The sequence below is a fragment of the Phyllostomus discolor genome, chromosome 1 (assembly GCF_004126475.2).
Source record: "Phyllostomus discolor isolate MPI-MPIP mPhyDis1 chromosome 1, mPhyDis1.pri.v3, whole genome shotgun sequence".
Classification (NCBI taxonomy): Eukaryota; Metazoa; Chordata; class Mammalia; order Chiroptera; family Phyllostomidae; genus Phyllostomus; species Phyllostomus discolor.
In genome coordinates, this window is record NC_040903.2 from 186859227 (window position 1) to 186883542 (window position 24316).

General features: G+C 46.0%; 1 protein-coding gene across 1 annotated transcript in view; it reads left to right on the plus strand.

Moving 5' to 3' along the window:
* Positions 1–24316, plus strand: part of PRKCH (protein kinase C eta) — a 203140-nt gene that overhangs the window by 139006 nt on the left and 39818 nt on the right. The window contains 1 exon segment of the mRNA XM_028506724.2: positions 4592–4746. Within this exon segment, the coding sequence (XP_028362525.1) occupies positions 4592–4746 (155 nt within the window).

Genomic DNA, 24316 nt, shown 5'->3' on the forward strand with positions numbered 1-24316 from the left:
ATGGAATTCATGCCGAGGGGTAACACTTAGCTGGAGTGACTTGTTTTTGTAGCTGATGTTGTTTCGTTACATGTGGTGAGCAGGCACGTTCCAACACTTCCTGGAGCCTTTTTCACGCCAAGCCCCGTAGCTGCCACCTGCTTTAGCTCCGGCGCTGGGCCTGTAATTATGGTAGAGACCAACCGTGTGTATTAATAGGACTGGGTCCTGCAGTGCTCACTTGTGGGTGACCTGGAGGTGGGGTGAAAGGAAGCACCCCAACTCGCCTTCTGCTTTTTTCCTACCAACACTCAGTTGTGAAGGCAGCAGTCTGTGTTCCAGGGGTGTCCCACACGCAGCAGCCTCAGCCCTTGGGCACATCGCCCTTTGTAGTCACTACAGCCTGCCTCACACCCGACACTTCACCTGCTCATTCACCTTGATCCCCCCGCCCTTCCGTCCCCACTCCAGCCTGACTGTGCTTCCTCATCCTTCAAGCTGGACAATTGGCTCCTCTTAGCAGCCTTCCCCAAATCCCACTCCCCAGCTGCTCAGAGGCCCCTGCTGTGGGTCCCAGGGCAGCCCCTGGGCCCCTCCGCTGCACTTAGCACTCTGCGGGTGGCGTGCTCTGTCCACATGTCTGCGAGCTTCCTGGGAGCAAGCGTGGGGTCCCGTTCGTTTTACAACACTTGGTCCCCACCCAGGGACCGGCACAGTGCGGGCTTAGAAAACGTCCCTTCTTATTGAGAACTTTCGAGGAAACATAAAAGCTCTCTGAAAGCCCCTGCCTGCAGACCAGAGCCCAGACCAGAGTCCAGACCCTGCGCTCCCAGTGGAGCCCTGGGAACAAGCCAGAGCCAGTCAGTCCCACTCTGGATGCCGTTCCAACAAGCCTGACGGCCTGGTCACTTCAGGCGTCAGAAAGGCCACTGAGAGAGAAGGCAGTTAGCAGCGGCCCTGAACAGTGGGCAGCCAGGGGCGTGAAGACCCCTCTTTCTGGAGCCGCCTCCCTCCATCCCCTGCCTAATAAATACTCAAATTGTACCTTTGCGGTCTCTCAGTTTTCATCTTCAAGATGAAAACTTTTTAAATGTGGAGGAAGTCTGTGTGACTTCGGTGTATTTCTAATTATAAAAGTAATTCACACTCAGCCTAGAAACAAACCTTCAGAGATACTGGGTAGAATAAAGAAAAAATAAATGTCATCCCAGATCCCATAACCGAAAGCTGACTTCTGTCACTGTCTAGGTAGCTTTTTGTCCTTTCCTCGCATATCTGCATCTTTGGCCTTAACTGAAAACATTCACATTTGTGACTTTTTTTTTTTTAACTGAATGCATCTTCCTCATCACAGTCACCAGCAGCCACTACTGTATACCACACACTTTCTGGAAGCCTCCCCTGTGGACATGTTTAATGAAATTCTTTTTCTGATCATGGCCCCTCACCTCACTCAACACCATTGCCACCACCTCATGATGAGTGGATCTTCCTTGCAAAAAGTGGGAGATCTTTGTTATTTACCTCCTCTGCAAAAGAAATGTCAGAAGAATTGTGGGTTTGAACCACCTCTGCAGCAGATGTTTTCAATAAGACAAGTGTGTGTAAATAGAGCGTTTTCACACAGCAGAAAACATTTGGCTGGGTGGTAAACATGTTTTTATTTTATCTGTGACATTATTTTAGGTCTTTGGTAGGATGGACCAATGCTTTTGGTGAAACACTATATCTCAGCTGACTAGTTTCTACTTCCTGCTTGCTTGTTCTGTGTAGCCTGAGGGCTGTGAGTCACACCCACTGTTGTTCTAGGTGGCTCTAGACAGGAGGCTGGAACTGAGACTGAAGGAAAAGGTTCCCCTGTTTTCAGTTCTAAAGCACATGGCCTCTGTGCCAGGTATCTTAGGTGCACATGCCTCCTCACGGGCCCCTTCCCGTTATCTGAGAATCTGCCTCCCGGGCTGGGCCAGGGGGAATGGGCAGGATTAGAAAGCAGCGTTTCTTCTCCCCAGATCTGGAGTTTAACCCAGGGCCTGACTTAGACTTGAGATAAGACAATATTTGGGGGGAAACTAGAAGTAGATGAAATTTCCCTTGGAATGCCCTCATCTTTTTGACTCCTACTGCCTTGGCAACTCGAAGCAAGTCCACCAACACCCAGAATAGCCACTCACCTAGTGACCCCATTCCAGTAATCAGGTATTTCAGACTATTGGCATTCACGTGACTGCCAGCCACAGCCAGGAAGAAAGTGAACAGGCTAGTTAACAAAAACGTGTGAGGCCGACCTCCTTGACTGTGGGGTGGTTCAGGGCGGCTTTACCGCTTGGGTCATCTCTGCAGCCACCCCCTCGCCCCCACTGCCCCCTGCAAATGAACACAACAACAGCGTAATGCCTGTGCGGAGACAGCTCTTCGACCATCTCAACCACACACCTACCCTCCTCCCCACTGCTCACCCGTTCAGTCCGCCTGAGTCCTTCCCGTAGCAAATATGGAACACCATTGCTCACACAAGCTTGTCCCACCAACGCTGCTTCCCCCTCTTGTCCGTCACACCAGATGAAGGCTGTTATCTTAGTCAGACAGCTTGCTGTATTTAGCCGTCTGTTGGCTCCGCCAGCCTGGCCAACCTTGAAGGTTGTTGTGTTGTTTGGTCTTCTTGTTGTGGCTGTGGATCTTGTCACTCCCCCTCACTCTTAAATTCTTGCTGCTGTTTAGCAGCGGAAGACGTTTCCTAGGTACAAGGGATTTTTTTCCCCTTTCTAATTACGGTCTTAAAATCAGGATGGGAGGTGATCAGCTGTAGTGTCTTCTGATCGAAATCGGCCTGATTAAACTAGTGACGAATCTGTGAGCGAGAACACACACAATCTTTGTTTACAGCTCAGCCGTAACACTCAGAGCAAAGCTAGTGGCACGTAAAACCACAGATGAAGATGGGTTCTTTGTGTACCTCCCTCTGTGAATGGGTAAAGTACCAGTTTCTTCATAAAACAACATTTTGCCCTCCCTCCTACCTCAGAGACTGGCCTCCAGCCCAGGTCACTGCTCATCCTTCAGGCCTTAGCTGACAGGCCGCTTGCTCGGAGACACCACCCCGGACCCCCAAGCAGGTGGCTGGATCTCCTAGCTTCCTCCACATTTCCTTCACAGGATTTACCAGGATTTGTAAAGTAGTTTGTTTATATGAGTTTTTTTTAAGTAATGTGTGTCTCTCACACCACACTCTATGTATATGGGTAGAGGCTGTGTCCGTTGTATGCATCTTTACTCTGCTGGGCTCCCACCACCTAATTTAATGCCTGACTAACCTAGGACTCATAAATGTTAGTGGAATGAACAAAGTGTTGAAACAAAGCGTTGGACACTGTCCGTCTTGAGGATACCGTTTTTTACTTGAGGCATGAACATTTGTTTCATCAAGCAGTCTTAATTCACACAGCTCTTTATTCATACCACTAGTGCAGCAACTTAGTACACAGTATCAATCCCTTTTTTTTGTTAAAGATTTTATTTATTTATTTTCAGCGAGGGGAAAAAGGAGGGAGAAAGAGAGGGAAAGGAACACAAGTGTGTGAGAGAAACATTGATTGATTGCCTCTTGTTTGCCTGCAACCCAGGCATGTCCCCTCACTAGGAATTGAACCAGCGACCTTTTGATTCTCAGGCTGGCACTCAGGCCACTGAACCACATCAGCCAAGGCTATCAATCACTTTTTAAAGTGACATTTTTTCATATCTATTGTTTTATTTTATTTTAGTGGGAGGGGAAGAGAGGGAGAAAGAGGGTGAAAGAAACATTGATCAGTTACCTTCTGCCTTCTGCATGCACCCTGACAGGGGCAGAGCATAGAGCCCAAAACCAAGGCATGTGCCCTGACTGGGAACTGAACCGATGACCTTTCAGTTTGCAGGACAACGCCCAACCAACTGAGCCACACCAGCCAGGGCAGTATCAATCACTTTTTAAAGAGCCCATTTCATCTGCTAGGTTGAAAGTTCCTTCTCGTAGAGACGGCACCTCCTTGCCTTTACGTTCCCACTCCTGGCTCAGGAAGTCTTCCGATGGGCCGAATGGGATTTCGAACGCTGGGGCTACTCCGAGGCTGTCATTAGACTGCTGTTTGCCTGATTAAAGCATCTCCCTTTTTCTGTGATTGTTCTCTGTCCAGGTGTGATGGCTAAGGCACTGTTAGATGTCCCTTACTTCCTATGATTAACCTGAGTGGTCCAGGCCAAAGGCATGTACCTTTCCAATTATTTTGCTGTCTTCCAGCTTATAAAACCCTGTGTAGAAATAGCATCAGTGTCCTCCCTTTACTAATGTTGGAGGGCCAGAGAAATTAAGTTCAAGGTTACGTGTCAATTGAGGTGCAGAACTAGAACTGGAACCAAAGGCTCCTGGTGCCTTCTCTACTTTTTACTTAGTGTAGAAATTAAAGGTGATTCAGGTCGTACTCCCTATCTCCTCCCAGGGATCTGGTCCCACTAGACCCATCCTGCTTTGCCCAGACCCCCCATCAGGATGTAGCTCCATCTGACAACCTCTTCCCCCTACTACTGCCCAAGGTAACCCAGTGTTGATTGGATCCTTTCTTGTGCTTGTATCCAGGATCGTCTGTTTTTTGTGATGGAGTTTGTGAATGGGGGCGACTTGATGTTCCACATTCAGAAGTCTCGTCGTTTTGATGAAGCACGAGCTCGTTTCTATGCTGCAGAAATCATTTCGGCACTCATGTTCCTGCACGAGAAAGGCATCATCTACAGGTAAGTTCCGGTTGCTTGTAATGCCTCCCATAATTCATGACCTGTCTGCTCGCTCTCCTGGCTTAATCCAGCCTTCCATTTCTCATGAAATTGAAATCTTTTGGGGAATTTAATTCACGAAGGTTTGAGTGTCCATGAGACTGAATGAATAATGCAATGATCAACTTTGCCTGCAAATGAAACTTGTCCTGATGTGGCGTCTAGAATAGGCTTGAGAGGCTGGGAAGAGACTGTGTGAGTTTGCTCAGCTGGGGTTTGCAAAGGGCCTGTTATAGCCAAATCCTGCAAGGTGCTGGACACATGGTTGCTGCTCTCCCGTTTTTTCTATTTTAACATTGGAAATGATTCATTCCATTTTTAAAACCCATGCCTAAACAGACAGGTGTCAGTAACTGTTGTCCTAAATTGCTGTAATAAGAATCACAGTTGGATAAAATGGTGGCTCACCAGTCTTGACTTGATGATATTTCTCATTTGGAGCCTCCTCCCAAATACTATTTTATTCCTTTCATGACACACAACCCTTTGATCACATTACACCGTACCCTGGAAGGGCTCGAGCCCAAGGAACAGCAGGTGAAACTCTGGTCAGACAGAAGAAGGTTGGGTAAGGTGGGAAACGTAATGGTGCGTGTCCAACATTTGTTATTCCTACATTTTTGTGTTTTCCCTGTTGATACCCTCCTCCTCCTCTTTAAGTCACATTGTAACTTAGTTGACATGTATGCTCTTTATTTCCTCTTGAGATGCAATTGTTGCTCTTAGAGAAAAAAAATCTCTCTTATAGTAGAAGTGTGAAAGTCGACATAAAGAATTTCCTGATCGAAATTTGTTCTTTATTAGCCTTGCTAAGTGCTATTCCTTTTGTGAACTCATGACAGAATTGACATCATTGTCAAAGTGTAAGGGAGCTTTAACAGCAGTGAATCCTCGTAAATACCCCAAGAGTCAACATAGAAAAGCAGGAGGGAGGCCAGTCAAGATTGTAGGAGGACTGGCCGACGATGCCTGAAAGATGTGGGACAGCAGAGGAGGAAAACAGGCCCACTACAGAAATGCCTTCCAGTTCTTTCTCAGGGTGGGGCCCTGAAGCCTCGGGTGGCCAGGCCCCAGCTGGGAGGTGGAGAAGGGGGCACAGCGCTGGGGCCAGGCTGTGTGAGGGGCAGAGGGCCTCCTTCCCTTGAAGGCAGTCAGGAATCTCTGCCCATTCCGAAGTCCCGGAGCTGCCCCAGGGGAGCCAGCCTGTGCTGTGAGCTTCCTTCCCCAGGTACGTTGTTCTCCCGGAGGATCTCCATGGAACTTCCCCTGTGTCGGCGGCGTTCTGCCCAGCGCACCACTGGCCGTGGCTGCTGACACAATCTCTGGTGGCAGAGAGAGGCCAGAGTCCTTCCTGGTGCTGGTGTCAGACTCTGGGCCCCGAGCTCATTTCTGTCCTCCCCTCCATGGCTTATCCATCCATCTCTGCTCAGTTTACCCCAGAGAGAGCCTTCCCTGTATTTAATTTTTAAGAACAATGACTTCCCTCCTAGACAGGGACTTCTGTTGTAAATCAAAATAATACTAACAATGGCAGCAGCAGCTAAACTGAGCACTGGTTACAGGCTCGGCACTTTACCCGCTTTTCTCCCTGATTCCTCCTAGCAGTGTTACTGTATGACAATCACATTATTTGTGGCATTTAGATGAGTAACCCTGTCTTGGTAAGGCTTAGTAACCAGACCACGAACGGGTGGTGAAGCCAGACCTCAAACCCCTTCTCAAACACTGGGCTGCGCGGGAGAGACTCACATCCTCAGAGCACCACTGCAGCGTGGCTGCCTGTATCCCTCCGCTGCTCCGGCAGCTCTCATTCATGAAAACAGGGAGGAGTGGGAATCCTAGCCCGTTCGGGCAGCCGTAAGAAAACCCACAGACCGGGGGGCTTACAAACAACAGAAATCTGTTTCTCACAGTTCTGGAGGCTGAACGTCTAAGATCAACGTGCCAGCCTTGATTTGGTATCTGGTGATAGCGGTTCTTTTTTGCAGTGTCCTCACACGGCAGATGGGGCCAGGGATCTCTCTGGGGCCTCTTCTATGAGGGCACTGATGCTGTTTATGAGGACTCCTCCCTCATGACCTAAGCACCTCTCAAAGGCCCACTGCCTAATACCCCCATCTTTTGGGGGTTGAATTTCAACATGCGAATTTGGGGCGGGGGGTGGAGGGACACACATATTTAGGCCACAGCAGCAAGGAAAAGCAGGAAGGTCTACATTCATTCTCTTGAGTACGCAGAGGCTTCCCTGGAGCACCGCGTCGCATTGCCCTGAGACAGCAACCTGCTTTCCTGTGCAGGATGTGACCGCCGCTGCGACTGCCTGTTTCATGTGTCTCGAAAGATGAAGGACGGACACTAACTTGCTGAGGTTTCTGGTGAAGCCGGGCCTGCCCACATCTTAAGAAGTTTTATTTCAGTTCTTGGTATCTGTGGTTCATTTCTGAGAATTTATTTTAGTTTACTCCTTGGCTTGAATCCCATGCACCGGTTCTAACTGCCATGGTTGACTTTGAAGGGAGCACATTTAATTGGGATGGATTCAAGTGCTATTTTTATCCCATGGATTCATTTCACAGGATAGTTTCATGCCATTCAGGGTACTGGCCTGAGAGCAGAGTCTTGAGGATAAGCCTTTGAAAGCCAAGTCCTTGGAATTCCCACTCAGTAAAGGACACATTTGGGCCTTGGAGGGTGTGAACTTGATCCTGAAAGCACAGTGAGCAACTCGGGAGCATCACACAGCCTCACTGATGTTCGTGTCCCAGGATGGCCTTCATCAGAGCGTCAGTGATCTTTCTGGAGGATCTCTGACCGATCCAAGCAGAGTCGTTGTTCTTTGTTTGGAAGGGTTTTGTTTTGTTTTGTGGAGATGTTTTATTTTTTCCCCAGCAAATTACAAAGATGCTACCATCCGCACACTATTGCCCGGCAGGACTTTAGAAGGTGGTACCTTGGGCTCTCCCTGACATGACTTCCTTCCCTCTCTTAGCCCACTGAGCCTCTCATAAGAAGAAATGGGCCAATCATATTTCTGTGCTTTTCTGCTTGTGTTCTGCCCCTGATTCTCAATGCCTTCACTTGCATTTCATGAAGGAACAGAAGCCCAGTTCCTGGGAAATACAGGAGAAGGGCCTGCCCCATTGCCTTTGGTTGCAAAGCCTGGAGCCTGCCATGGGCCAGAGACTTGAAGGAGGCTAGAAGCAAGCAGTCAATGAGTCATTTTGTTAAGGGAAAAAAAGACTGTTCTTTCCTTTGTCCTGTGCGTGTTGGCTGATTGGGAGCATAGAGAGTGCTCATGAATAATTTTACAGGAGCATTGACTTTTTTCCAGAGTTTCCCTACAGACACATCCGGGAAACAAAGGAGCATGCATTTCATTTACCTGCCGTCCTGGCATGACAGGCGCCATCTCTATCATGTTCCACAGGCTGAGCTCCAGGGGGATTCAGCCGCCACTGACATTTCAACCCCAAACTCCCGAAGCCAGCCAACACACTTTGGATTTGCTATTGTTGACAAAACGTGGGCTGCATCTCAAATACATGGAGTGGAGAAGAATTTATAGAACAGCACAATTTGTTTTGATTCTTCCTCACCATGTTATACTTGAACACAGCGCATTTCAGCACAGCTTTCAAATCTCAAGTGTGACCGCTTTGTGCTGCACGCAGCTCTTTGCATGCTGGGTTTTGGGGTTCACAGTAGTCAAGATTCAGTCCTAAAGCTTGTACACAGAGGTTTGCAAACATCCAAAAACCTGTAGCGAATTTTTATGAGTTTATTTGAGCCAAACTGACAATTATATTGGGAAGTAAAATCTCAATGAATTGAGAAAGTGCTCCAGAAATGGCAGTTGTATGGCTTATTGTATACATTACAAAAAAAGGAGGAGATTGTAAGGAGAGTTACCTGAAATCCACTGCTGGTGGGCTAGGGAGACGGGAAAAAGCAAAGCAGGGAAATCTCTGGGATTGGATTAAAACGGACAGGTACGTATGTCTTTTACGTTGGTGGGCACAGGAGAGTCAACAACAAACACTGACGGCACACAGACGTGGTGTTTGGAGAACGAGGTAGCAATGAGGGGCCCTGTGGCCTGGTGCTATAATGCATGGGTGTCGACTGAGGGGTCTGGAAAGGGAGCTGACATTCCAAATGTATGTCACCTTAGATGCACAAAGATTGTAGACTTGCTTTAGGGAAATATTGACCTTCGTCAAAGAAGCTACAGGCCTGGGATGTGCACACCCTCTGTAATCTTGACCTGCTTTTTGTTAGGAATGTTCATATTCAGTCCACCCTCTGTGTTTACTTTCAGTCTCTGAGTTTGTACAACCTGCCACGTGGCCTCCCCCACCTGAGATTGTCAGGTTTAGCGTGTGACCCTTTTCATCCCCAAGCTCCAAGTGCTTGCCGTGGCAGTTGGGTCTCACATTCCAGATGTGGAACTGGCCCACACAGGCTGACTGCCGGGCCAGACACACTGTATTGTACTTGGGTCCTTATGCAGCACAGTACTTGTAATGAAAATCACCTTTGATTTCTCCTCAAATTGAGAGAACAGTCTTCACCTAATTAGACTTTTTTTTTTAATTCAGAATATGGGAAGATTAGCAATATCCCTTCAAGATAAGATCTGTTAAGCTAGGCTTTGAGCACAACTGGTGGATCTGCATGAATATACCATCTCTAATATAATCTGACTCTTCTTTCTTTTGGACATCATACGGGACCCTCAGGTGCCTGCTGACTCCAGATACTCTCGCGTTCTGCAGTTAGCTGCAGTTAGCTCCCAGCTTTGCTGGGAGAGCCCAGTGTGAGGCTGCCTCTGTGAGCATCACTTTCTTATCTAAGAATTCACAAGTCTTCTGTTTCCAAAACAGTTTGTGTGTTGGGTCAGTGATGAGTATCACGTGCTTGTGTCTTTGCCTCTGATGCGTTCCTCTCCCCTCCCGAACATGGGCAACATCTCGATTCCCTTACCCTGGCGTCTTTCTTACTCCTGTTTCTTATCAGTGGACTTTCAGAGTCCCCAAACATCTTTCATTTGAACCTGGAATTTTGGACTCTTACTGTTGCCTCACCTACTTTGGAATTCAGTTCTATTTATTCTACTCATTTTAGTGAGAAAGGTCTTCTTTTTAGATGAAGCCTAAAGTCAAGATTAGAAGTTCGGTTTTCCCTTTGCCACCTGAGAACAAAGTTCTGCTCTGAGAAGCGGGTCTGCTCTTTGTTGCGCTGTTTGCTGCAAAGACAGCTACTAGTTGTCGTTTGTTATTTTTGTCGACAGATGATGCACTGGCCATGGGATTCTCAGTATCGTACTCACCTTCACATTGGATTTTGACCATGAGCCCTTACCCAGATTGCTCCTGGAACTCGGAACATTTTTAGTCACATTTCTGTCTCCCTTCTTCTTAGCTTGTCGTGCTTGCTCTGCCAAATGGTAGCCTCATTCAGTGCCTGTTGTTCCACTGTTACCAGAAGGTGACTTCAATCCTGGACTCCTGACATCCTTTTTCAAGGATGTGATGAACAGCTCAGAGGCTTTTCAGCCTATTAGAACAGCTGCCCTTTTCCCCAAATGAAACTCATTGGCCACCCTTCTCCTCCCTCACACAACCTTTGGAGATATATTACAAATATTGATTGAGCATCAACTCTCAGCCAACGGTATGGATATGAGGATGAACAAAAACAAAAATGCTCCCTTGTGGAGAGCATGGTCTAGTGAGGGAGGACGTCAACCCAATAATCACAGTAACAGGAAATTCCAACTGTGAAGGGGAGGGATGCATTGCAATGGGTGAGGGCCTCTACCAGGGGGATTCGATCTGGCTGTGACTCTTGAGCTGAGGAAACTTGTGAAGAGGGAAGGAAAAAGCATTCAAGAAAAGGAATAGCAAATGCAGGTGCCCAGTGTCAGGAGGAAGCATGGCAAGTTCAAGGGCTTTTATAGAAGGCTAGTGTAGTTGGAAGCTAGAAGTCCTATCTTTCCATGACTGGCATTTTATTATCCTAGAGTTTTCACTATCATCTGGTGATTTCAAGTTTTATTAGGCTCCTTGTAAATAATTTATTTAAAAGTTAGGGAAGGCTGGTCATATTGCTAACCCCTGGGGGAGCTGTCCGTTCACAATGAGTTCCTTGTGTCTGGTTCTGTGTATTTATCTTCAACAATGGAGTTATAAACTATTAGAATCAGATGAGACCTCCAAGAATACCTGTTGTCAAGTTTGCCTACAGATGAGGGAATTCAAGTCAGAAACATCCAGACAGTAAACTGCTCCTCAGAGTGGATGTTTTCTTAGGATGGCTCACTGAAAATTTGTTTCCCATCTCCAGAAAACAAAAATCAGCATTGGAAAATTTTGTTTCGATCTTCAACTTACCCCTGATATGAAGTTAATCAGGACATTTGGCATTTGATACTGTTCACTTCATTTCAATGAAGAAAATGCAGTTGAGCTCAGAACATATTTCCGCTTGTGTTGGGGAGTATGGACACAAAATGAGCAAGTGTGGTGTCTGCCCTCTGAGGCTCTTTCTGTGGGGTAGGAGAGATGGCCCATAAGTAAGTAATCGTCGGTGGGCTCTAAATTCAAAGTATGCCCAGTGTATCAAAGGAGCACGGAGAATGGCTACCTTGCCTACGCTGGATACTAGCAAGTGGAACAGACAGGACTTGGTGACTGGGTGGATCCAGGGAGTGAAGGAGAAACCTGGGATCATTCCCAAGAGTTAAGCTAGAGGGCTCAGTGGATAGTAGTACCATTCGTTAATAGAGATTAGGAGCCCAAGAAGAGATCTAGGCAGAAGAGAAATACAATGAGATTCAGAGCTGTAATGTGTTAGGTACCTGTGACGCATGCCAGTGGAGATGCTCAGGGGACAGGTGGATACAAGTGAGTCTGAAGCCCAGTGAAAATGATTGTCTGGAACTAAATATTTGGGAGACATCAGGACATAGCTGTTGGTTCACATCGTGGGACTGGGTGAGATTATCCAACAAGAGTGAATTAAATGGAACAGTGAACCAAGGACAGAAGCCTAAAGAACCAGGCCCATTAGAAATCTGCCTACGTTTGGCTCCAGGGTAAGAAAAAACACAATACAAAAAACTTGCTACACTGGATCATTGAGAGTTGTGTCCCCAAAGTGCAGTCCCATTTAAAATATAATGCTATAAAAGAATAGAAAAAGATTGCTCATTTTAAAGTTAAGTTTGAGAGTCAGCCTACAGGGGTGGACAAAAGTAGGTTTACAATTGTGAGTATGTGAAATAGTTTATTCTTATAGTATCATTTATTAATTATTGTATTATTTTTTGTATTACAACTGTAAATCTATTTTTGCCCATCCACCCCTGTATTTTCTTTCAGCTAAAAGAATGCTGTTGTTGGTTTTCAGAAGACCTAGGTCACAGGTGGCAAACACAAGGCCTGCTGCCCAAATCCGGCCCTCTACCTTGTTTTATCCGGCCCGGCACCTTGTTTCTACCCGGTAGCAGTGCTGAGCTCTTGCTTAACTGTTAGTAGTAGTTCCATGTACACAGCCCTAAAGTTACATTCGGCCCTTTGAAGGCAACCGTGAGGCTGATGTGGCCCCTAGTGAAAGTGAGTCTGACATCCTGACCTGGGTGCTAGGCCCAGTTCTGCTTCGTGCTGGTTGTGGGGATGTGGGCAGGCTGCGGAATGCTCTGGGCCCATTTGCCCATCTGTCCGTCTGTCCATGGTAGATTGTTGGCACGGCTTCCCTGCAGGGTGTTGGTGGAAAGTGAAAATGTGAATACCCTGTGCATGGTGCCAGGTCAATAGAAGATACTATTCTTTGCATAATGCTGTCAGCTGATTTGGGCTTTCTGTACAGTATAGTCTTGAGCTGAACTTATTCTGAAGATACTTCCTCAGGAATAGGGAACTTTCACAGAAATTGGAATCCTTGCTTGTAAAACCAACCCTCTGAAGACCAATCTGTTTGTAGTAAACTAAATCGGATGGTGCTTTTCTTTCAAATCAAACCACTTTCTTGGCAGATTAGCAATATCTTGAAATTGTAAATAATTAATATACTTATCATGTAATTACCATAAAGCCTTGCAGCATATGGGACGGATTGTAAGAATTGAAGAGTATACTCTTGCATTTTGGTTTACATTTCAGCTGTGACTCGAATGTTTGGGGGAAGTGGTTAAACTGATTTTGAGTTCACCTTTTGCGATAAACATTTGAAGTAAGCTTTTGATTTTCATTTGAGGGAGATTCAGAAACATTTTCAGATTTGGCAGGGTTAATATCCTGGTGGTTTGGTCCCAGCAATGCAATTTCTCAAAGGACCCAGATTAATGGCAGAAAGAAATTTCAGCTCTGGAACACTTGGGTTGTTTTTCTTTATTTCACTTACTCATCTGAGCAGTGATTTGGGCATATCTCATCAGTGTTGACCTTTTGCATCAATAAGGGCTGTGGTTATTTGGAACTAATTGATAAATGTGGTAATGGATTCCACTGGCTAATGAAATCAGACCACCTGTTTTGCTCTTCTCCCCGCCAAATTGACCAAGCATCCTATCGCTTCATTATAGTTAAACACAATCTTGGATTTGTTTGCTAGGCAATAAAAACACAGTCAGTTGAGCTTTAGTGCCAGATAAACACTGCCATTTGTAAAAAGTAATTTAATTGTATGCTTGAACAAATGCTTATGAAATGTTTACTCGATGCAAAACAACACTGTGTGTCAGGCTGTCAGAGAATGAAGGAGTAAAGAAAGGCCCTGCCCTCAAGCTGGGGGTGTGTGTTTGTCCTTCTAACAAATATGTGCTCAGCACCTACTGTGTGCCAGGCACTGTTCTAAGTTCTGGGAGTACACAGGAAATAGAGCAGACAAAACCCCTACCCTCCGGGAGCTTATGTCTACTGCAGGTATTCAGACAAACGTAAAATAAATATACCGAATGTTGTAGTGATAAACTCTATGGAGAAAAGCTGTGTGAGAGGAAGATAAAGTTCAGGGAGAATGGCTTTAATATTTTACACAGAGGATTGAGGAAGGCCTCTCTGATGAGGGATATTTGAGCAGATGAACAGAGACCTAAGGATGTAAGGGAGAGGCTCTACGTGGTGAACTGGGGAAGAGAATTCTGGGCTGCAGAGGGAATGGCAGGGAGGAAGCCTTTGGGAGGAGAGCACTCTCTGCAAGGTCAGGGGTGGCAAAGAGAACAGTGGGCTGGAGCAGGTGCCCTGGGGCAGCATGAGGGAGCTGACCCAAGCTCTCTCACCTTCATTCTTCGATGTGGAATAATAGCCACACATATTGAGCATCTAAGTTCTATGGATAAACACCTCTGTGAGGAGTTTTTATCTATTTACTTTTGACTTCTGTGACAGCTCGCCAAGGTAAGTGCTGTTAGCCTTATTGTACAGATAAACAACTGGTTCAAGGTCACACAGTGTGTGGGGGATCCCTACAATTCCCCTCAGTTTTGAATGCATGCAGATTGCCAAGCTCCCTCAACCTACATGTCGTCACACTTGTATTTTTCTTTGCCTGGGACTTCTCCCCCTCTTTGCCAAGCCAAGTCCTGCTAATCCGTGCTGTCTCGGCTTCGTCATCACCGCCTCTGGGGAACTTTTCCTAGACTCCCGTCCCCCAGCCTCGATCTAGATGGTGTGCCCACCCACCCTGCTCCCATGGTGTCCTGTAGCGCGTCTTCCAGAGCACCGATACTGGCCTGTCCTCACCGCACTGGGGCCTCTGTGTGAGGGCAGGGGCCGTGCATAACCCCTGTCTGTCCCCAGCATCACACTGGCTCAAAATTCAAAGTAGTGCTTTTTAAAAAAAAATCAGTGAAAGCCTTTTAAGAATTGTTTTCTGAATCTATGGGTGGAAAATGGGCATTCATAATATTTTTCAAATGATAGTTCTAATTCCTCAGGAATTTTTAAATTTGGGATTTTCATTTTGATAATTTAAAGATACAGTTTCTTTCTTGTCATTGTAATTCTCCAGTGAGAGGCATTTCGTAGGAAACGATTTGTGAATGTTTCTTCAAATGCTCTGTAAAAAGGAGCCTCCTGGTACTTGGGTCTGAGAAACAGTGGTCTCAGCCACGGTCCTTCTGCCACACCACTGCCCTGGATAACGTCGTTCCACAGTGTCTGTGGCAAATTTAAGTTGTGTACATTTTTGCTTACGGTGATGCTGATCCCTCTCAGAGTGGCATTGGATCTGTCTGCTATAATCAGAGAACTTTAACAGTACTTTATTCCAATTTTATGCCTTTTTGCTAAAAGCTAAGGTAGTCACTTCTTCAGGCTCGTTTTACAAACTGGACATTGCTTTGTAAGTTCCCCAAACCTACCGAGTATGATTTGCACACGTGATTGAGGTTTCACTTTCTACAGTTTCGTGTAAGTTCCTGAATCACACTAACACCCTAACTTGTTCAGGGACAGCATTTTCAAACTAGGCTGTACACAAATATTCTCATAAAAATGTGTCTTTATTGGGTATATTTTCATAAGTGAGAGCAATTTCCAATATTTATTTATTTTTTATTAATTTGAGAGTGGGGGAAGATTTGTTGTTCCATCTATTGATGCATTCATTCTATTGGTTGCTTCTTCTATGTGCCCTGAGTTGGGATTGAACCCACAACCTTGATGTATTGGGATGACACTCTGACCAACTGAGCCACCCAGCCAGGGCCTCCCTTGTTTATTTTTAAAATAAAATTATTCTCTAATTATAAAAGGAACACTATAGTAAGTGTTACAGTTTAAAATATAAAAAGTAAAAATGAAATAACTTATAATCCTGCCACTGAAAGATAATACTTTTTCTTCAGATATATTTCCTTGAAGTTTTTAAATGTGTTTTTTTTAAAAAACAGAATTGAGGTCATATTACATATTTTTAACCTTTTTTAAAAAACTTACCAGTTCCCCTACCATGAAAGTCATTTACATTCTATTTCAACCTAATATTAATTGATACAGAATGGTCTATCATACGGAACTACTTAATTTATAGTACGTTTAAGTTGAATTACTATTTTAATGATGATGTGTTCATATCCTTGTACACAACCATTTGGATCAGTTTTTGATTCTTTTCCTGGAACAGATTGCCGGATGTATGACTGCTGAGTCAGAAGGCATGCATGTGTTTGTTGTAACTTTCCCCCGCCAGGGTTGGAGGGACTTGGAATCCAGCTTTGGCTCGCCACTTCCCAGCTGTGGAATTTTGAGTCAGTTACTTAACCCCTCCCAGCCTCGTCTTCTTCACTGATAAAGGGAGGGTCCTAGAGATGCACACCTGGGGGTGGTTATCGGAAGTGAGTAGCGGTTCCTGGGAAGCCCTTCCCTGGAGCCCGCTGTGGAGTGCATGCTCAGTGATGTTTGCTTTTTGAACATTCTGTGGAAAGCTACATCAGAGCACATGTTCTAATGATGGTATTGGCATGATCTGGAAAGTGACCTTTCCAGATCACTTTCCCCCGTAGGTCTTAAGTGCACGATCTGATGCGTTTTGACAAGTGCAGACAATATATAATCAGCACTTCAAATACTATATTGAACATTTCTATCCTCCCACAGAAATTTCTGGTGCTCCTCTCAGTTATTCCCTAACCACCCCACAGGCAATCAGTGCTGATTCTATATGGATATAATAGGATGTGCATATCCACACTAGCATCCTGAAAGTGAAATCGCTTCTCAGTAACACCCTTGTGAGTCAAGAGGATGAGCTTCTTTAAGATGACTGCACGCACGCACAGTGGTGGGCATGGTCAGGAGAAACCACCCAGGAGGAGAGCCACGTGGTCTTAGTTGGTTCGCCTCTTGTTCCAGGAGGGTGAACACCAGCAGGTCAGGGTCTGAATGTCTGAGGTAATGTGGGTGACTTTTATTTTTTCTTGTTAATGTTTTTAAGCCTTTTTAAATGTTCTCTGTTGAACAGATATGGCCTTTCGAATAATTAAAATATTTTCAAAAGGAATCTCAAACACGATATTAAGTATAACCCAGTACCCCACATTGAGTTTTTCAACATGATGATGTCAAAAATAGGTAACTTGCTGCTGTGTCCATTAGATTCTATCAAGCCTTGACCTTCAGGCTGTGATCACTCCTCGTCTGTGAATTCCAGCTCTGTAGAAGTCCTAAAGTCATTGTGTTAGTCTGCTCAGGCCGCTGAACAAATACCATAGACCAGGGGTGTCAAACTCATTCTCACCAGGGGCCACATCATCCCGCAGTTGCCTTCACAGGGCCGAATGTAATCTGAGGATTGTATAAATATAACTACTCCTTACCTGTTACACGAGCTGTTAACTGTTGCCTGGCTGGATAACAAGGTGCCAGGTGGGATGAAACTAAGTGGAGGGCTGGATTTGGCCCTCGGGCCTTGTGTTTGCCACCTGTGCCATAGACTGATTGACTTAAACAGCAGAAGCTTTTTCCCTCACAGTTCTGGAGGCTGGGAATCCAAGATCAAGGTGCCAGCCAGCCAAGTAGTTTCTGTGAGGGCTCCCTTCCTGGCGTGCAGGCCGCTGCCTTCTCACTGTGTCCTCACGTGGCTGGCTGGAAAGAGACAAGCAAGCTCTGTAGTGTCTCTTTGAATAAAGAGCACTAATCCCATCATGGGGGCCCCCACCCATGTGATCTCCCAAGGCTCCCTCTCCAAATACCATCACCCTGGGGTGGGGGGTCAGGGCTGTAACATAAGAATTTGGGGGACGCAAACATTCATTCTGTTACACTCATTCATCTGACACATGAAAACATGTTTCAAAGACATGTTTTTTAATGTTTTCTCTTACAATCATCAAGGTGCTTTGCAACTATAATACTTTGCTCGATAGTACACAGTCTAGCTGGAAGTGATTTTACCTCTAAGGGGACTAGCACCTGCTGGAGCCGAACACACAGTGGACTGACTGGGGAGGATTAGATGAGGGCTTCGTCATTCTCATAGCTCACTGGGCCGTGTATGTTAATCTTGGAGCTATGTTTTTGAGGGGTGCTGAGACCAAATCCTTCTCCTGGATCCCAGTCCTTAAGCGTGGGAGGAGAAACAGCTACATGGAGCATGGTGCTATAGTTTTCCCCTTGACACATACTCCGCAGCATGTCCCTGAAGGTGGGATTTTTTCCCACTGTCTCACAAATGTTGAATTTTACTTGTCAGTGAACTTCCTAAGGAGAAATATAACTTGGTGCAAACACCCTGTTACCGTTGGGCAGAAATGACCAGACTTGGATGAGTTTCTGGGTTCGGTTGCAAAGAGGAGGGAGTGAAACCTGCCGGGCAAACTGCCGCACATTCCGGACAGTGGCGTCATTGAGGGGCTGGGTTCCAGAGGTCTGTGCATGGTGCACACGTGGGAAGGTGGCAGTGTGACTTTCATTCCTCCTTCCTTCCTTGGCACTGCTCTTCCACCCTCCAGAAAACCCATCCCCACCCGTTCTGAGCCATGCAAAATCACTGCTCTGTACTATGTTTGATAATTGCATCAAAACGTACCTGTCCCACGTCCCACAAGAGTCTCAGGGTTAGAAGGGAGTTCAAAGTTTTATACCCTTTTCATTCAAAGCGTGAATACCTAACAAGCTGCTGAGTGGTCATTTTCCCCCCATACTTAAATGCCCCGAGCAAAAATGCCCACTGTGAGGCACCTCTGACTATTGGAAATCACACCTTTGTACTGACTCAGTGTCTCCCAGTGTCTTCTGTTTACTGGCCCTGGACACCCTTAAGGAGTAGACTGAAAAACACAAATCCACTACAAAGAAAGCCTTGCCAATATTTGAAAGCAATCTGGATGGCTACTTGACCTATCAAAGAAGGAAATGCTACCAGCGTGCTGTTGTTCATTCTGGCCGTCTTTCTGCAATCACTGGTTTCTGAGCAATCATAAGCCATTGTGTACTTTTTCATTCTAGATTCTTGGATTGTTCTCTAGTTGACTGGTTACAGCCTTCTTCTCTTTAAAATTAGAACTGTCTTAGCTAGTAACTCAACTAGTATGAATTGTGGTATTAGTTGCTCCTGTTCCCTCTCCCAGATAAGGCTGGAGCTTTCACTGAGTTTAGGGGTTGGTGCTGAGTATAGGTGTAACAAACATGGTGAGAAGTTAATTATTGGTGTGATCTCAAAACAGGGCATTCAAAGTTTCCTTTTGTGTAGATCTCAGAGAAACTTAACCCCTACTTACATTTGTGAATATAGCTGCAGTCTCTGTGTGCACATGAAAATAGAGACGTTGGTGGTGAACCCCGGAGCGAGGGATCTCTGACCACAGTCCTCTCTGAAAAGGTGAATGCTTTGCACTCAAGTCAGCCAGTGCCTTGCTCCAGGGCAACTTGCCAACGATGAGGTACAGGGTAAACACAGGTGTGGAGATAGAGGGGGTAAAGGCTTGAACGCCTTCATTTAGAGGTACCTGTGGAACTCCTAGTCAAATGATCCGTCTTGAAGTTGTAAGTATCTGGCTACCTTGGACCAGAGACTCGGGGTTGGTTGCATGGCAACAGTGAAAATAGGGCAGTATTGGCTTACAGTTAAGAGAGCCTTGGGAATCAAACTTGGATGTAACACTTACCTCCACAGTGTACTAGCTCTGCGATGCTGGAGAAACTCTTTGATTTCTCTAAGTCTTGGTTTCCTAATGCACAACATGGGGTAGGCACTGCCTATCCCATGGGGTTACTGTGAGAATTGAATTCATGCGGCTTGTTTATCCCGGAGTCTGGTGTCAGTTAATGCTCTGTACGCATTTTCAGTTATAAAGAAGGAAAGTGATCCAGGGAAGAAACTTGAACAGTGAATTCATCTCGAAGGTGGACAGATTCAATAAGGAACTGGTGGGAATAAATTATAGCATACCCCTATGGGATATTATGCAACCATTCAAAGGAAGAATGAGTTAGATCTACATTTATTGACCTGGGTGTTTTTGCCCGGATAGATAAATAAGTGAAAAAATAAAAAGTTAAAGAGAGGTATGTATGCTTACTTTAGTCCCATTTTTTGTTGTTGTTGTTGCTGTTAAAAAAAAAAAAACAGTAGTAAAAGCCATACATAGGTATGTACAAGGAGAAAGTTGTGAGAGAGCCAAAACAAAATAGCTTAGGGTGGTGTAAACAGTAACTGATTTTTTATTTTGTGTCGTATTGTATCACTGATGGTGGTAACAGTGTATACTCTTGTATTTTTGAGAACAAATTGTGAAAAAAGAAGGGAAAGGAGTGAGGGATGGGCAGAGAGGAGGAGGAGTCAGGAGGTGTGGGGGGAGGGAGTCGTTGTGAGGGAAGAAATGTCAAGGGTGGGGGGTGCGGTGCAGGATGAAGAGCCCAGAGACTCACACTTTGTGTCTCATTTGTCAGGACTATATTAGGGCTTGTCATCCTGAGCTCTGCTTTTCTTACTCATTTTCATTTTATATTCCTCAATTTCTGGCATAAGGCAGAGCAATATTTCTCATTCTTGTCTTCATTCCTGTGTTATTTCTAGCAACTGAGCCGGTGCGTGTCTGGGGGAATACATGGGGAGAGATAAGTGATACAGAGGTGGGTATGAACATGGTATTGTTTATTGACTAAAGAGCAATATCAATGTAATATAAAGAGACGAGTTAATCCATAATGATATGACAATCCTTATGATAAAAAGGGAAGTGTTTAGCTATTCTAAAAATATTGCAGTGAAAGCTAAATCCAACTTCCCAATTAATCTTTCTCAAGGCAACCAGATACCCATTTCTTGTCTGTCCTTCAAGAAATGGTTTATGCGTACCCAAGCTCTGTGTTTGAATGTGTTTCCCACTGAAAAGGGTACCGGATGCCCTGGTAGAACAGAGGTTTTCCTCAGCCTTTAGAAAGACCGGCTCTAAGCTCCTACAAAAAGGTAGCAATTGAGCCTTCTTTTCTGAGAGCGTTTGTGGGCGAGGGTGCAAATCAACCAAGAATCCGGCCCTTGTTGGAGAAACTGTGTAGATTTGTTCAGATGGTGTAACAGGACTTGTAAGTTTGTTGCAGCTACATAGCTACAAAGAGAAATTTATTTCCAGCCCTCCACGTAGAGCATTGCATCAGCCATTATTTATAGCTGGATTACAGGGCATCACACACACGTCCACGCTGGCTGGATGGGGCTGGCCTGCGTGCTGAAGTGCCTTGCTCGTTCCCGGGGCGCTTCTCAAACCCCCTTCTCTGCAGGCGCAGGAGGCAACCCTGTCAGGGGAGAAAATCATCGGTGAGCTCCTGCCCTCTGAGAACATGAGGAACCTGTGTGGGCGTCCAAACCTTGCAAATTATGCAAGAGGGGGTATTAAATCTTAATTTAATCCAAGCAATGAGAAGCCTGCCCTTCCCAAAGTTCATCTCATGAAGATTTTTAACACTCCTTTGACAGAGAAATGTGACGATGAGCCTGTAGAGGAAGGCAGGTGACAGCCACAAGAGTCATCCTTGGGAGCATAGGTCCTGTCATTGTGAGCATTTCCTGATGTCCTCGTGACCCTTGTGTTAATTCTTGAGGCAAGAGAGGGAGGAAGGAAGGAAGACTGGGGGTTTTTTGTTTTTGTTTTTGTTTTAACACCTACAGAACTGAGAAAACTGCACCGTGGCAGTGAAATGAATTTACAATTTAATTTACAGCTGGGGAGGAAAATTCTGGCAAAGCAAACCTGTCATCTGAATGCAGTCAGCCTGGCCGCCTGACTGGCCCACGGGGGCAGGGGACAGTGTCGGCCTGAAGAACACTGGGGTTTTGTTTCCTCGCCTGAGACAGGCAGGTTCCAACCTGTCAGAGGCGGTGACTGCGTTTCCTTATGACTGAGTTATATGTGTGGTGGTGGTGGTGGTGGGGTTTGCTTTTTTTTTCCCCCGTAAGAATCTGGTTGAGTAACTCAGAAAGTTAAAAAAGAAAAAGGAAATGAATGAGAAATGTTGGCCGTGGCCGGCCACAGATGCCAGGAGGGTACACACAGACCGGCAGGATCTGTGAGGTCTTTGTCTGGCTCTCCCCATGCCAGTGCTCAGCCACGCTCAGCACAGCTTGAGTGCGGTATCTGTTCAGCTGCCATTGAAGAAATAGGACTCTGTTCTCTGGAGCTTACTCCTTGGGGGTTTCAGAATGTAAAATATGAAGTGTGTGTAATCGCAGTTCCCAGCATTTGTTGGCATTTCAGCTTTGGCAGCAAGAATGGGAAAACTGAAGCTTTTGCAGCCAGGCGAGCTGAGTTTGATTCTGTGCTGTGGACACACCACCCCAGGAAGCGAATATGTTAAAAAGTGCTTGCCCTCTGAAGTCCCTCTGAGGGGCTGCTGTGCTTTGTTCGATTTGCTGCGGCTAGCGTATATTTTTATATTCTGTTTTCACCAAAAGAGTCGAGCGCTCACCTTGCAGAACCCTTCCACAACGTCTCGCTTCATGCGTAACCCAGGAAGTGTGGCCCGGTCACACTTTGTGTTTAAAGACTTAACTCTAGAACAGACGACTCCCGGAGCAGCTCAAGACACTGTACTTTCTAAGAATTAATTCTCAAGATGAAAACTCACCACAGCATTCCAGATGAGAAGGATTCAGTGAAGTACATGCTCTTTCAACAAAGAAGAAATTCAAGAAATTGCTTTAGGTTTGGGTAGGCTTAGAGGGACAGCATCTTAGCTTTCCCCAAGCAGTCCCGGTTTGCTCCTGTGATTCCGTCACTAGTGCCCCCTCTCGCTCCCGGAGCCCTGTGTTGAAAGCTGCTTTGCACAGTCGCCCTATGAAGAGGTGTCTGCGTCCTACGATGTTTTTTTTCTGTGAGATGGCAGAACCAAAGGAAAGAGGATGTTTTTACAAATTGAGAGTGGTCCCCTGGTGTAGGAGGGAAAGTCTCCAAGCGTGTTCCTTTCATGGACTTTTCTCCTCTGGTCCATGAATTGGAAATTTAGTCACTAACCATTTTATAAATATTTTTCTTCAGCATGAGTCTCTATCATAGTTTCAAAGACATGTTGGGGAAAATTGCCTTTTCCTTGCATTCCGTTTCTATTTTTTTTGCATGATATGTTAATATATTTACATGAGATACAACTTTATGGGTGCACATTCATCTGTTTAACCATGTGTCCACTTAGTCATTCATTTATTCATTCAACAAATATCCACTGAGGACCTGCCTTGTGCCTGAGTGTGTCATAGCGACCACGAGGGGCCAGGACGCTGCCTGCAGGAAGTGTGTGTCCTAGTATAAACATATAAAGAAGTAAAAGTTATCACTGGTCATGAAAATTACCTGGAAGGAAATAAGTGAGGGATCTTTGTGTGTGAGAGGTTTTTATTTTTTAGTTTTACTCTATTGACCTAAAGAAAGGGAAGATAAGGGACGGAGGGGGAGAGGGAGATCTACTTTCATCGTTGAATGACTTAAGGATTTTACCTGAGGTCTCAACTTGAATACCTTCAGAATGAGGACCCACGGAGACATTCCCGTCACAATAGTTTAACCAGATAGAACTCCCGTGTCTCTCCAGCTGGCGTGGGTTAAAAAAGAAAATCAGGGAGCCGGAGGCCAGGCCAGCAGGAAGTGTCCACGCTCCGTTTGGCCCTGACCACTAATGCACTCCCTCCCAGGCCTCCAGGTGTCTGTCTGTTCCAGGTCAGTGCCCACCAGGCCTGGTCAGTCTTCCACAGGTCCCCACGCAGGTCTCTCAGAGAAAAGGAGGACAGCGTTGGAATTTTATAACCGTGATGAGCCTTTCCACCTCACTTTGGAAATATTGAGCCATCCCTCTGCAACTGGGATGACAGAAAGACCGTGCTCAAGGAAACCGCCTGGAAAATCTGAGTGCTCGGAGAAATGTCAGGAATATCATTTTTCATCATGGAATTCCTCCGCACTGCTGTGGCGCGCCTGTGAGTCAGCAGGAGGAATTTCACCACGCGGTGGCCTCAGGCCTCGGATCAGCAGGCCTGTGGCCTGTCCCAGCCTCAGCTCGCTGGGGTGTGGGGGCAGCCGTGTTAGCGACCACGCCAGCCCGGGAGGCAGGCTCCTTCCAGTGTGCAGCACTGACACTTTCAAGCCGAGTTCGGACTCCCTGGGTTCTTGGATGAGGTCTTTCTGGAAACTGATTTTAGAGGAGGGAGGGAGAGAAATACATCAATGGGAGAGGGAAACATCAATCAGTTGCCTTCTGTTCATTTGGTATGTACAGAAGGGAACTGAACCTGCAACCTAGGGATGTGTGCTGACTGGGAATCAAACCTGCAACCTTTTGGTGTCCAGGACAGTGCTCCAAGCAACGAAGCCACCCAGACAAGGCCCTCGTCCTTTGTTCTTTAGCCAAGGCCCATCCTGCCACTCTCCCAGAGAGTTTCTCTTCAGTGCCAAGAGTGAGTCTTCCGGAGAACCAGATGCTATCCTTACCCAGAGATCCGTGAAGGATGGGCAAGGCTGTCAGTCACCTGCCTTGGCCTCAGGCTGAGAAAGAACGGGGGAAACCCGTGGAAAGGGGAACCTGATGGCCTCTTCTTCCCT